General features: G+C 39.6%; 1 protein-coding gene across 1 annotated transcript in view; it reads right to left on the bottom strand.

The window, feature by feature from the left end:
* Positions 1-15,318, bottom strand: part of BBS9 (Bardet-Biedl syndrome 9) — a 540,357-nt gene that overhangs the window by 102,459 nt on the left and 422,580 nt on the right. Inside the window, exon 19 of the mRNA XM_049784883.1 lies at positions 5,728-5,910. Coding sequence (XP_049640840.1) covers positions 5,728-5,910 — 183 coding nt within the window. The remainder of the gene's footprint in view (positions 1-5,727; positions 5,911-15,318) is intronic.

Genomic DNA, 15,318 nt, shown 5'->3' on the forward strand with positions numbered 1-15,318 from the left:
TGAGAATGACTAGAGTATATTGGATTTTCATGCTAAAGGCCAGTCACACAGGACTGTATGCTGACATATGCTCTGTGCAGAGAGTACTATCACTAAGTCAGTAGATAAATAACAATAAATATTCAATAAACAACAAATAATTGGATAAAAAGAATGTCCTGGTAGGTCAATGTTGCAGTCTGCATAGTTTTTCAGTTTGGGGCTTTTGAACAGCATTACAGGAGAGAAAAGTGTGCATGACACCTCCAACACTCTCTGGGACTCAAATCAGCAACACATTGGTCCTTAGGTTTCTTAAGGTACTCATGGTTGTAAGCAGAAATAGTGTTTCCCATTAGAGACTAAATATATGTAGGGTGGGGGCCGGGCGGTGGCGCTAAAGGTAAGGTGCCTGCCTTGCCAGCGCTAGCCTTGGACGGACCGCGGTTCGATCCCCCGGTGTCCCATATGGTCCCCCAAGCCAGGAGCAACTTCTGAGCGCATAGCCAGGAGTAACCCCTGAGCGTTACCGGGTGTGGCCCAAAAACCAAAAAAAAAATATATATATATATATGTAGGGTGACAGTAAGTAAGGTATTTTAAGTTTTGTATTGAGAATTCAATTCCTCTGATCAAACATTATTTTAAGCAAAACTTCTCTAAAGCAAAGTTCAGAACAATACGATCCTATCAAATCCACTAATAAGAGAGTTTAAGAGCCCTTTTTGGACAGGCCAAATAAACATACTATTAGTCTTAAAGTGAAAGGGAATTTCCCTATGAAAACATATTTATTCTATATACCTTTCAGCACTTTGAAATGTCACATATAATAGTCCACAAAAGCAGCATTTATTTGCCTCAAAATTGTTTTGTTTTGTTGGTTTTTTTAGGTCATACCCAGCAGGACTCAGGAGTAACTCCTGGCTCTAGCTCAGAAATCACTCCTGGCAGGCTCAGGGGACCATATGGGATGCTGGATTTGAGCCACCATTCTTCTGCATGCAAGGCAAATGTCCTACCTCCATATCTCCAGCCCTCAAAATAGTTTTTAAGAAGTAGTAAAAGTGAAAAAAATTACTAAAGAGATATCTGATGACCATCTCAATAATAATAAGTTATGTAAAATGGAATGATATTTTCATTTATTTGGTTGGTTTCTAAAGCAAATCCAGCAGTGTTCTAGGGCCTACTTTAGGCTCTGTAATTAGGGATCCCTCCTGGTGAGGCTCAGTGCTGAGAATCAAACCCAGGTTGGCCACATTCAAGGCATGCACCCTAACCTCTGTACTATCTATCTTTCTAGCCCAGGAAAATTTTTAAAGAATAATCATAACACAGAGCAAAGAACATTACTTTTTATTGTCAACAATGAGATATAAATGTTTTTGCTTTGTGAACCTGATACTATTATGAAAAATAAAATATTCCCAAGTTGATTATGGCATTTAGCCTCCCTTTGAGACATACCCTCTGAATAACAATACAGTCAACCACCATGCTTGGCTCTTTGCCATATAAGTAAAACAATTTCCTGAGAACTATCTCCTATCTCTGGGTATTTGTGGAGACATATGACCTTGCATCGAACGTCTCCTCTGACAATGTTGTCCACATATCTAAATTTCTTTCTCTCACACATGTACTCTACCATCCATACTTAACCAAACCATTTAAATTGCATTCAGATTTTTGTGGTATCATAATAACTTCAATATGGAATATATTTTCAATATTCTGGTCAGAGACTCCTTTCTTCCTAGCCTCACCCTCCTTCCAAGTTATTTCAGTTTGTGCATTTCATTTTCACATCTCTGTGGGACACCCATCACATAACATTTATTTGTGAGGTCTAAAGGCTTAATACAGGGGATTGTGAACTAGTATGTCAAAAACACATACTGCATGCACATGTCTTTACGAATGAAAAGGGACTCCATTTTTTCCTCAAGATACATAAGCTGTCTCAACAGCATAAGTCCAAAGTGAATATCACAACCTAATTAAATATGAAGAGCAAAACAAGTCATATTAAAATGTCTTTTTAAAAATGCATTCTTCTCCAAGGTAAGTTTTATCAAATGTTTTGTCACATTAATGATTTCAATAGACATAACAAATACACACACCTAACCACACCAAATTCAGAAGAGAGTCAGAAGAATTTCCCCCTACGTGCTTTGGGATGTAGAAAAGTGAAGAATGTAGAGAAAGACTAGGAAAGAACTTTTGGGAAGATGTTAAGGTCCATTTACATGTTTATAGGGACGGAACATCTATAATTCCAGCAAAAATCAGCTGTTTTAATTAAACATCCTAAGTCTAAAATGCCAGAATCACTGGTAAATCAGATGCTAAATGAGAGACTCTCCATTTCCAAAATATTTCTTCCATAAATCATAAAAATGCTTAAACAGGGGCCCACCCTTGACTTGAAGTTTTATCTTGAACATCTTCAATTTCTTGACAATCATTCCTCTGCATGTGCTTTCTGCAGGTGAAAGCCACTGGAAAAAGAATGAAGAGCTTGTGAGGAGGGAGATGCAGCCTCCCTCCACTTTGCCCCATTATCTGGAACCCCACAAGCTCAGACACTTGACCACAGAGAAGATATTTTACATCCAGACTGAATAAATAAATTAAAGTCATGAATGAGACAGACAATCAATCCTCAGAGGCTTTTTATCTAAACTAATATTTGTTCTGAGTGAAGAGATATTTGTAGGCTCAAAAAACCCTGAGTAAGTAAGTCCACTGTGCCTTTCTCATTCCTGTTCTTTTCCCTCTGTATCCAACTTAACACTTATCCTGAAAATAGAGTAGGAAAGACAGGTGACCCAGAGCTCTTTCCCCTTTCCTGATCAAAAAGTAGTGTTCTTAAGTTTTGTGTAGTTATTCCACAGTTTTTCCACAAGAAACAAACATCATGTATTCAGAAGCTATTAAAAACAAAACCACAAAGAGTGGTGAGTGCAGTTATAGAAATAACTACACTGAGAACTACCATAATCATGTGAATGAATGAGGAAACTGGAAAGCCTGTCTAGAGTACAGGTGGGGGTGGGGTGGGATGGAGGGAGATTTGGGACATTGGTGGTGGGAATGTTGCACTGGTGAAGGGGGGTGCTCTTTACATGACTGAAACCTAATCACAATCATATATGTAATCAAGATGTTTAAATAAAAAAAAAAGTTTCAAAAAAAACCCCCACAAAACTCTACAGTTTGGTGTGGTATAGTTGGAGTGGTACATATGGGAGCTCAATTTCCAGGTTTTTGAGGAATCTCTATATATTGTTTTCCAGAATGGCTGGACTAGATGGCATTTCAAGCTTTTTAAAGGTCAACTTCAGCTAGACTGTTTTTAACTTTAAAATGTATATACTTTAGGGGGCTGGTGAGATAGCACATTTGCCTTGCATGCAGCCAATCCAGGAAGGAAGGTGGTTAGAATCCCAGCATCCCAATCTGGTCTCCTGAAACTGCCTGGAGCGATTTCTGAGCACAAAGCCAGGAGTAACTCCAGGGCTGGTACCACCGGGTGTGGCTCTAAAACAAAAACACTGTCATTTTAGATAAAGATAGTGGGAATGCCCCTGATTTAATGTCACTATGTACTTGAAATACTACTGTGAATGATTTGTAATCCACTTTGGTCAAAATAAAAATTATTAATCAAAAAAAAAGAAAAAAGAAATTACATAATACAAAAAGACATTCTCTATTATATAAAACAATAAACAACATTTGTACATACAAAAATATGGTACAAAAGTTAAGGCGCTTGCCTTATATATGATGGAATCCAGGCTTTCTGAATTTGGTGGCTGCCAGCCCCACAGGTGCAGCCCAGAAAGTATCCCCATCACTAGAGAGTCCAAACAGTGCTGCATCCCTTGGTCCCTACTCCTGATAATTCAGCCAATAGAGATTACATAGAGGCTCCCTCCTAGACCTACAAAATGTGGAGTCTAATTTTTTTTTTTTTGGATTTTGGGCCACACCCAGTGATGCTCCTGGGGGCTGGAGTGGTGGCACAGGGCGTAAGGTGTCTGCCTTGCGTGCTCTAGCCCAGGACGGACTGTGGTTTGATCCTCAGGCATCCCATATGGTCCCCACACCTGAGCATCACTGGGTGTGGCGGAAGGAGGGAAGGAGGGAAGGAGGGAAGGAGGGAGGGAGGGAAGGAGGGAGGGAGGGAGGGAGGGAGGGAGGGAGGGAGGGAGGGAGGAAGGAAGGAAGGAAGGAAGGAAGGAAGGAAGGAAGGAAGGAAGGAAGGAAGGAAGGAAGGAAGGAAGGAAGGAAGGAAGGAAGGAAGGAAGGAAGGAAGGAAGGAAGGAGACTCCTGGCTCAGGAGACCATATGGGATGCAGGGGATCGAACCATGGTCCATCTTGGATCAGCCAAGTGCAAGGCAAACGCCCTACTGCTGTGCCATTGTTCCAGCCCCTAATTTATTATTTTTTTAGTCTGGTCATTGCTATCTTGTTTAGGAGAACATATAAATTGTTTTTCTTTTCTCTTTCAAATATGAAAATCCATTGACTGAATTGAAGAAAATAAGATTTAATTAACAAAACTTGTGATTTTCCTGATTTTATTCACTAAAATTCATTGTCCTGGTGAATGGCATGTGCCTTATTTAGTAGAAAAACATGAACTCAAAACCTGATTCTAGCACTCTGACCTTTCAGAGATATCTCACTCTCAGAACCTGATTTCTCCCACATACAAAAATCATGGTGAAACAATGTTTTAACGACTGCAGAGGGCAATCTTAACAACTACATTAGATAATCCTGTAAAAGGCTTCACAGAGCTCCTCGCACCTAGATTAGAACTAAAATCAACCTAAACTGTTAGTTTAAGTGCTATTCTTTTTATTACTATGTTCAAAAATGAATTCGAACTGACTTTCTTCTTGCACAAATAAAAAGTTAAAGTTTCATTTCCAAGAATGTTATTTCTTTGTAAATAAAACATAAAAGTTCTCCTTAATGGGTACCTTAATGGAAATACAACATGCCTCATTTTCTCCATTTTGTTCTGAACTGCCAAGTCAAAGGTTTGAGGAGGAAAGAATTTGTACACAAAATAGACAAAACTATATATATATGAGACAAAATATCTGTCAGGTAGCAAAGCTATCTTGCTTCTCTCTAACACTTGGTTTAACACTTAAATTTAAGACTATTGGGGCAGGTGAGATAGCATAGCGGTAGTGCATTTGCCTTGCAAGCAGAAGGACGGTGGTTTGAATCCCGACATCCCATATCGTCCCCCGAGCCTGCCAGGGGCGATTTCTGAACATAGAGCCAGGAGTAGCCCCTGAGTGCTGCCAGGTGTGACCCAAAAACCAAAAAAAAAAAATAAGAATAGAGAGAAAATTATCAAGCTACTATCTGGCAGAAAAGAGAAGGTTTAGCTCACGTAAAACCTTGGAGTCACTACTCAGTCCTTCAAATAACTGTTTACCTAACTTTTATGTGATTGGAGTATAAGAAAAAAGATGGCAACCACATAAAAATGGCCTCTACACCTATTTTTAAAATTTCTCTTGAAAATAAGACTTTGGTGTGTATTTTTATAATAGTTTAAAGAAATTGACTGCAGGGTTTGGCTTAAAAAAACAACACAACACCACACTCTCTCGCCTTAGAAATCATGATAGTCATGTGTAATCTCTCTAATGCCACAATCTTCTCCACATCTCTGGCAAGTCACCACAGCAAGCTGGCAGGGTCTTACCAGTTCTTGAGAGTCTTGCTGAAGAGGGAGAAATGTTGCTTCCAAAATAGTGGTCTGATCAGCACTAAGCTTTTGCCACAGCCCAATGAGCAGGACCACCAAATGGGTGGCACTTTTCAGTCTGCTGAATGACTGCAACAGATTGTCTTGGTTCTCCTCGATGGCATCTGCTAGAGCGATTACCTACAGAAACGACAAACTTCAGTTAGGGATAATTTCACAATTCTTGAGCCCTCAACAAATTACATTTGGCACACTCTTGTTTTTCTTTAAAATAACTTGATGAACGTTGTCTTCCACAAACACAAGCTATACTGAGTAATAAAAGAGTTATCATTCATCTGTTCACTTCCTTCTTTAGAGCAATGCCCAAAGTAATTCCAAATCCATATGGTCAGAAGATGAAAATAGCCACAAAGATCAGCTTAATAGGGACATTGTTCTGTGTCTACTTCATCAAGGAATGGCTTTCTACAATATGCAATAATATAAGTAACCTCTAGAACAGTTATTATAGCTCTTCCTACAGCCTCAGAAATGGTTTAAAAGTTTCTAACAAAATACGTGCATTTGGCATGAAATTCAAAATAACTCCCTTACACCCTTTTTAGAAGATAGCTTTCTTTCTTTGATTATGATTCTTTGTACATTATATGACAAGGGTATGAACATTATTATATCCCAAAGATAGATAATGTTCAGACTTTGGGCCTGTGAAGTAATGTCATTTTAATGCAAAGGTCAGGCACCAGCCCATAGGAATCTGAAGGGGATAAAAAATGCTCAGGGCGTGTTAGCTTTACAAGGCCAAATTTACTTAGGCCTGGCAGGAGCATGGTGAACTTTTATTTTTTTCATCCTCTTGAATAATCCTGTGGAAAAAGAACTAAAGCAACAATTAGATGGAACATCCAAGATTGGCCATTGGTGTTTTGTTTTATTTCAATGTCTTAGTGAAGTTTGTGCTTATTAAAAGTAAGGAACTGCTTGGCTTAGGGGCTCAACTTGTCTGACAGTTCCCCAGAACAGGCACAGTAAAAGCCTGGCAGGGTGAAAGTCTTCCTAGCAAAAGGGCCAGGTTGAGGGGGTAGCACTCAGAAAAGACTCAGAAGTCCCTATGCACATACTCCATTTGGTGGTGAATTTCCTGGCTTATGGACACTCGCCAAAAGACAAGGAGTATCCATCTATGTGGTATCCCAAGTTGCACAGGGGAAGAACTACAAGAGAAAACATGTATGTCAGGGAAAAAAGAAAACAAAGAAATTCCTTGACTGGCAATGCCAGACAGAATGAGAATCTTGGCCACTTAGTTGAGGGCTTATAGGAATTCTAAAAAAAGGCATTCAGATTCCAGTTGGCCAGAGAGCACCAGAAGTTTGGACAAAGGACAGGAATTGATAAAGTGCATTGCTGTGTGTCTAGTACCCTGTCCCAACTGGGGTCCAGAAAAGCAGATGGCATGATATATATGAAGCTTTTATAATTTGGTGGACAAGACACACACACACACACACACACACACACACACACACACACACTCACACACACACCTAAAAGTGGGAAGAAACATTACGCCCTAAATTGTACAGAACAGAAAGTGTGAAAGAAGCTAACAAAGGACTAGATTACGTTGGGCCTGAGTTAATATCCCTGGGGCCTCTGATAGTCAAATGAGGCTTGGAACTCATCCTTCTCCCCCTTACTTCAAGAAGTCTCCTCAAAGAGACAGAGGCCACTTTACTTAAACCAAAACACCTGGAATCATCCGCTCTCCTCACCCCACCATGCTTACAACTGACTCCTGCTAAGTCTATGTTTCTATTCTTTTTCTTCCTATGAAGGGCCCCAATTACGTCGTGCTGTAGGGGCAGTCATATTAGGACACAGATGGTTATTGTCAGAGTCAAGTGCACACCAAGATCAAGGTCATCAACACCTAGTGAGTGCCAGGTAGGTGCAAGAATTTGCAGGAAGGACCAGAGGAAATTTGAAAAGACAGATTCTCAGCCTTCAAGGAATTCAGAGCAAAGAAAGGGAAATATGTCAAGAAGGCGGGTTCTGACAATGCAGAGAAGACCCTGTGAAGGAGATGTCATTAACATGATTATCAGTGTTTTTAATTGATGCCATATGGTTCACAAAAGCATTAATATTTATGTTTTAGACTTCCAATGTTTCTGCACCACACCCACCACCAAAGTGCCAATGCACTATTACTAACAATCCCTTCAAGAAATTGAGCAGATTACATGCAAAGCATCCCACTTCTTGCCATATGTTATCTATCTATCTATCTATCTATCTATCTATCTATCTATCTATCTATCTATCCCTTCAATCCTCATATTTCTTTTTTTTTTCTCTCTTTTTTTTTTTTTTTTGTGGGTCACACCCGGCAGTGCTCAGGGGTTATTCCTGGCTCCAGACTCAGAAATTGCTCCTGGCAGGCACGGGGGACCATATGGGGCACCGGGATTTGAACCGATGACCTCCTGCATGAAAGGCAAACGCCTTACCTCCATGCTATCTCTCCGGCCCCTCAATCCTCATATTTCTACTGTGATTTACGAGTAGGATACTGATTTAATAGAACTTCAGTGATTGTGGGAAAGCTGCTCCATCCTGAGCACAGGCTCCACAAATTGGGCTTCAATGCTTTCCTTGATTGCTTTAATGCCCTGCTGGCCGTTGAAACACTTTAAAAATCATTTTATTTTAAAACTTGACTTTTGAAATGAAGTCGGTGGGGTGATGAAGCACGCACATGTGCAGATGAAAATGCTCATTAGCTCATAAGTTAAATATGCCTGTGTTTGCCCTTAAAATAAGCAATACACAATTAGTAATAAAATTCATGCTAGAAATTTCGATTTTTAATTTTCTCTCACTGGAAAGACAATGCATCAAAAATAGAAAGCACTCTTAGAAAAGGGTAGGTGTGAAAGAAAGACCAGCGAGGAAAGAAAAAATGTACTATATTTTAGTAGCTATTTTTAATAGCCTTTTCTTCCTGCCTTTAAATAAGAACCTGCATTTTCATTTCACACTGGGACCTGCAAACTAAGTAGTGAGCTGACCATAGCCTAGTAAATGAGAGTCGAGAATTCAAGCTTTGGCATCTTACCCCAGAGTCTGTAAGAGGCCTTAGAAGCCTCACCACTACTGAGTGTTGAGGTCTGTTAGAAAAAGGTTCAGGAAGAAGCAATGGCGACTGAAACTAATTTTGTCAGCTCTTGACTGCCCAGGAGAAAGAATCAATTATGCAATTTCCAGGGACTTTGGAAGCCAACTCCCAAACATGGCCATTACAAAAAGTAAGCCGCATCAACAAAATTAATTAAAAATTAAAATAAAGGTAACGAACACTCACAACTCATTCTATCCTACTTTTACTATTATTTAACCTTTGAGGTGATTCCTGTTTATTGGGTCAGTATGTCAAGAACTCTCTGAAATATTGTGCTACTGACCCTTTTCTCTCTGTGTTGTGGCCTGGGTTGGTAACTTGAAATCGTCCTGTAAGTGTTTACAACATCAAATGGTACCAACCCAGGCTGCCCATAGCCTAAGCTCATTTACAAAGATATACCAGCAAGTCACTGAGAAGTCCCTGATATTTTGTTTTTGTTTTTGTTTTTTGTTTTTTTGGGTCACACCCGGCAGTGCTCAGGGGTTACTCCTGGCTGTCTGCTCAGAAATAGCTCCTGGCAGGCACGGGGGACTCTATGGGACACTGGGATTCCAACCAACCACCTTTGGTCCTGGATCGGCTGCTTGCAAGGCAAACACAGCTGTGCTATCTCTCTGGGCCCCGAATTCCCTGGTATTTGTTCTCAAGTAAAGATATTGTGAAGGAGCAAATAAAAGTTAAGAAAAGTAAAAGCTGCTTCTCTAAAATCAAAAAAGTAAATATTCCAGTTTGGAATTAGCACTGATGTGGGCATCATGCTTAGAGATCATCAGAATGCCCAGGTGAACATTTAATGCTTGCACTTAATGATGGGGACCAGAGAGTTCATCATCTGAGTGTGCGCGTATTGCCTGATGAAGCAATTCTAGGATCACAGTTGACACTTGAGTCAATTTCCGGACTTAAGGAAAGACTTTGATGCATGTTCATCAATATTAAGAGAAAATCTTTACTAAACATAGTAACAAGTCAGCTCTTGGACCCACTGATTTGCTAAACCCAGCTGCGGTGGAAGGAGGACTCCTCAATGAGATCACAGCCTGAGCTGTGGAAGCTCTCCTGAGCAAGGCCCAAATGACATCCATCCAGGAGAAGCCTCATTGCTCTAAGTTTGGTCTCACTTGATATAGTTCTGTGCCATTATGGAAAGTGTTTGCTATCCCCAAATGGTCCCAGAAATTGGAAAATAAAGGGATAAACCATTCCTTATGTAAATTACCCCCGAGGAAAATCGTCCTGACCTTCTGGCCAGCATGAAATCCTAAAGAGAGCTCCATGTTCTCGATTTCATTTTACATGTAACAGCCAAGTTTTGACTTTGTTCTCTCCACGAATCGAATGAATTCAGAACAATTAACACAGTTTAAAAGAGCTGGGAAAACAACAACAACAACAACAACAACAACAGATCTAGACCTATCAAGATTCACGTTTGCCTGACCAAGGCCTAAAGGATCTCACAGCTCACCTGGCACTGGGAGTGAAGGCTAACTAGCCATGCAGACCGAATGAAATGTAAGACGGGTGTTCCCTGGGATTCAACAGAATGGCAAGGGTGAAATGGGAGGGGGGCTAGCAAACAATAAAAGCGAACCATTTCAAGCACAATGTGTTGATGGCCTTTGTTTTTCTTTTTCAAATTGGAGATTTCCAAATAAAATAGAGACCCCAGAGGACATCTCTGTCCAACAGCAGTATCAGTTGATGCCAAAGTAATGAGGCAGAGGCCCAGGGAGCTGCTTGCAGGAAAGCTCTCAGCTCATAAAGTGAGTGTGAAATTAATCCCAAATACTTCCAGCTGCCAAGACAGGCTCTAAAATTGGTTACAGGAAAGAGCAGCAGCAGAAACAGCAGAGTAGACATGAATCATACTATGTGAACACGGATATGTCCAGTTTCTTCACCTAAACTTAGCACTGAATCTGTCTCTCAGTCTCATGTGTGACAGACACATGAGAACTCCATAGACCATGGCTTTTGGCTGCCACTTATCTGGCCTAAATTAGGGTCAGCCATTTAGTGGGAGCACCTATATTTTGCCATTTGGTCCTCATGATTATCATCTGGGGTAGAATTTACTGACCCCTTGGGCCATCATGTCCAGATGAGAGGAAGGTCTACCTAGAGCTCTGAGGAACTTAGTGCTGGGATGAGCTCTCTGTCACAGTGACAAACTAGGAATTTGTCCCAGGAAGAACAGGGGAACTATCTTGAGCCCTGTTTGTATGCCCTTTTTTCTGTGCTGTACAAATTGTTGGCCCCATGAAACAATCCACTGGATCTTCACCTTAAAAATCAAGCAATAACACTAAGGAAGAAGATTATTTGGGGGAGGGGGCACACCCTGTGATGTTCAGGGATTACTCCTGGCTATGTGCTCAGAAATCTCTCCTGGCTTGGGGGACCTTATACGATGGAACCGAGTCCGTCCTGGGTTGGCTGTGTGCAAAGCAAATGCCCTACTACTGTGCTATCGCTCTGGACCCAGGAAGATTATTAATCAAGCAATGACACTAAGGAGGAAGGTTATTATTATATATCACATATTAAGATTATGCAATAATTTAATATTAATTTCTATTAATATCACCAATAAATACAACATATTGGTATATAATTATTAATATTAATTAAACAAAGTCCAGGGGAATAGAAACTTTGGTTATGATTTTTTAGTATTGCAGCTTTCGTTTTTTTTTTTTTTTTTTTTTTTTTTGTTTTTTGGGCCACACCCGGCAGTGCTCAGGGGTTACTCCTGGCTGTCTGCTCAGAAATAGCTCCTGGCAGGCACGGGGGACCATATGAGACACTGGGATTCCAACCAACCACCTTTGGTCCTGGATCGGCTGCTTGCAAGGCAAACACCGCCATGCTATCTCTCCGGGCCCAGTATTGCGGCTTTTCATTCTTTTGGGAGGCAATCTGGTGAGCGATGCTTATGGATTACTTCTGGCTCTGCACTCAGAGATCACTGCTGGCAGGTAGAGAGTGAGCAGGACGAACCTGGGTCAGCTAGCTGGACACAATGCAAGAGCCCAGCCTGTTTGTTGTACTATTGCTCCAATCCAGGACTGAGTTTTTGTTTGTTTGTTTGTTTTGTTTTGTTTTGTTTTCTGGCCACACTTGGTGGTGCTCAGGGGTTACTCTTGGCTCATTCCTGGCAGGCTCAGGAGACCATATGAGATGCCGGGGATCGAACCTGGGTGGGTCTCAAGTGGCCGCATGCAAAACAAACTCCCAACCGCTGTACCATCACTCCAAGTATTAGAGCTTTTTTTTTTTTTTTTTTTTTTTTTGGTTTTTGGGTTCACAACTGGCAGCGCTCAGGGGACCATATGGGATGCCGGGATTCGAACCACCGACCTTCTGCATGAAAGGCAAATGCCTTACCTCCGTGCTATCTCTCTGGCCCCAATATTGGGCCTTTTAATACAAGATCCTTTAGAATCAAAATTTCCAAATTGGTCTTCCCAAAGCAGCAAGATAATAAAAATTCATTGATGATTTGCAAAGAATGAGGTATTAGCAGAGTGAGTTTTATTCTTCTTAAAAGGAGAATTTTATTAAGTTCCACATGGCTCAAAATTATGAAGTCCTTAAGAAAGAGCAATTTCCTCAGCTGACTCCTTTAGTGATATAACTTTTAAAATGGAGGTGATTCATTTCTTTTCTATAAATCTCACATTACAATATTTCCAGTGGTTTGGACTGTCTGATGTTTTGTAATAATAATGGTCAACATTTACTCAGAATCAAGCAGTGCTAAACTCTTTACAGGGATCATTTTATTGCATTCTCAAAGTGATTCAGGAGGTAGATTAATGCTGCCCACTTATAAAAATAAATCAAACAGAAAGGATTCAGCAGTTGGTAAGCTTTAGAACCAGAATCCATATCAAAGCAAGCTCACTCAAGTAACAATCTCACAAAGTAACATAGCTTTGCATTAATTTTCTGCTTTCACATTGTTATATGTGATATAACAGTGATATATCGAACTAATTCTATAGGAGGCTTCCTTAGAGTAGATTTCAGGTCTGTTGGCCCATATGAATTAAGATGGGTTTATATTAATAGAAAGAGTTAAAACACACAACAGGAAATCCACTATGGTGTAGAACTCAATAGCCAAAGCAACTACTTTTGGCTTTGTACAAATCCTTTCACTTAGAATGTATTGAACAGACCAAAAACAAAACAAAACAAAACAAAAAATCATTATCAGAAGAAACTCTTTCCTTTTAGTTCTCAGCAATGAAGTCAAGTTTTGGGTTTGTGGGGTAATAATATTATATAGCACAAGGAAATTTGGCATCTTTAGAAATCAATTCTAGTATTTCAAAGATTTATCCAAATAAATATATTTAATATAAGTCATTTATTTGTAGGAGAGATCCAATGATTTAAATTCTAAATAAACTGCACCATAAAGGATTACAAATAATCTATTTAAAAATTAAAGTATACATACCAGTGTTGGTTACTATGCAGATAGAATGTTATTGTGTATAGATTCATGTAATCTGTGATAATTAATGTCCAGTTGTATTTTTTAAATAAAACCATGTCAAGAAAGAAAATAAACAGATGAGTGACTCAAGAAATGGTGGTACTTGTACACAATGGAATACTATGCAGCCATCAGGAAAATGAGTCATGAAATTTTCCTACACATGGATGGAAATGAAAACTATTATGCTGAGTGAAATAAGTCAGAGAGAGATAGACACAGTGTGGTCTCTCTCATCTACAGGTTTTAAGAAAATCAAAAGACCCTTTTGTAATAATACCCAGAGACAATAGAGATAAGGGCTGAAAGGACTGGCTCATGATATGAAGCTTACCACAGAGTGGTGAGTTCAGTTAGAGAAATAACTACACTGACAACTATCATGGCAGTGGTAGTGAGTGAGAGAAGTAGAAAACCTGTCTCAAATACAGGCAAAGGGTAGAGGTTTGCCGGAGATGAGGGCATTGGTGATGGGAATATTGCACTGGTTAAGGGTGTCGTTCTTTTTTTTTTTTTTTTTTTTTTTTTATAACTGAAAACCAAATACAAACGTTTGTAATCATGGTGCTTTAAATAAAGAAAAAAAGGATGAGGGAGTTAAGAGAATAGAGTTCTTGTGATATGGATGAGTTTACACATCCCTTATGGCAGAAGGCAACAGACTATTTTGGAACAGGCAATGGCCTGGGAACCAGGAGACAGAGCTTCCGGCTTTGGCTTCACCACCAAACACTTTTGTGTCAGGGTTCAATTTGCTTCCCTATTCTTGGTTCTAGTTTCATCACCTTTGAAACATCAGAGTGAGAAATATGATCTCTAACATCCACCATAGTTTAAATGGCAGATTCCAAAACATTAAAGTACTTTGGCAGATTTGCTGTTTTTGAACAATCCGAACCACTTCTTCCATTCTAGGCCTGTAATTTCATGTTGCCTTGAAGTTTTATCTATAAAATAAAAAATTACTATTTCCTTTTGTCAAGGAGGATTTTATGAGAGCACTAAGAAGAGAGACAATACCAAGCACTGGCAAAGAAATGGAGAAATTAGAATCCTCCTACACTGCTAATGGAAATATAATGTGGCATAGTCCTTTTAGAAGACAACTTGGCAGCTCCTCTAAAAGAAAAAAATTGAGTTACCATACAATCCAGGCAGTTTTACTTTATTGCTGAGAGAAATAAAAACATATGCCTACTCAAAAACTAGTGTATAAGTTTATAGCAACATTATTTATAGAAAAATAATAATGACAAGTCCCCAAGTCGAAGCAATTTAAAGTTCATTAACTGATGGATGGATGAATGGGGCATATTTATACGAAGGAATGTTATGCAATTATAAAAAGAAATGAAGAAGACTTATTCACAGAACTCAGACACAAAGTGCCATTTATTACAATAAGGTAAGATAGTTCAATAGGTAGGGACTTGCCTTGCACTCATCCAACATGTATGGTCCTCTGAGCAAAGCCAGGAGTGACCTCCGAGTGCAGAGCTAGGTGTAAGCCCTGAGCAGTGCTGAATGTATAAAACAACAGCAACAACAACAATAACGTAAAAAATAATCATACCTATATTTGCTTAGAGCTGGAGGGAGGTGGTAAATAGGAGGGAATAGAATGTGATTGCCAAGTGATGGAGGAGCTAAAATGGTCTCTCGTGATTCTAGTGATGGTTGCACAACCATATGGATAGAGCAGAAATAGTTAAAATATATACTTTTTCTGAGTAAAATATAAGTAATGTGAATTACAATTAAACAATGCTGTGAATATAGAAAAAGAGGTTTTAAAAGCATGATTCAGAGGGCCAGAGAAGTGCTTGCCTTTGATGCTGCTAACCCAAGTTTAAATCCATGGGCCCATTTATCATCTACCAAGCACCAT

This window comes from Suncus etruscus, chromosome 12, assembly GCF_024139225.1.
Source record: "Suncus etruscus isolate mSunEtr1 chromosome 12, mSunEtr1.pri.cur, whole genome shotgun sequence".
In the NCBI taxonomy this organism is placed as follows: Eukaryota; Metazoa; Chordata; class Mammalia; order Eulipotyphla; family Soricidae; genus Suncus; species Suncus etruscus.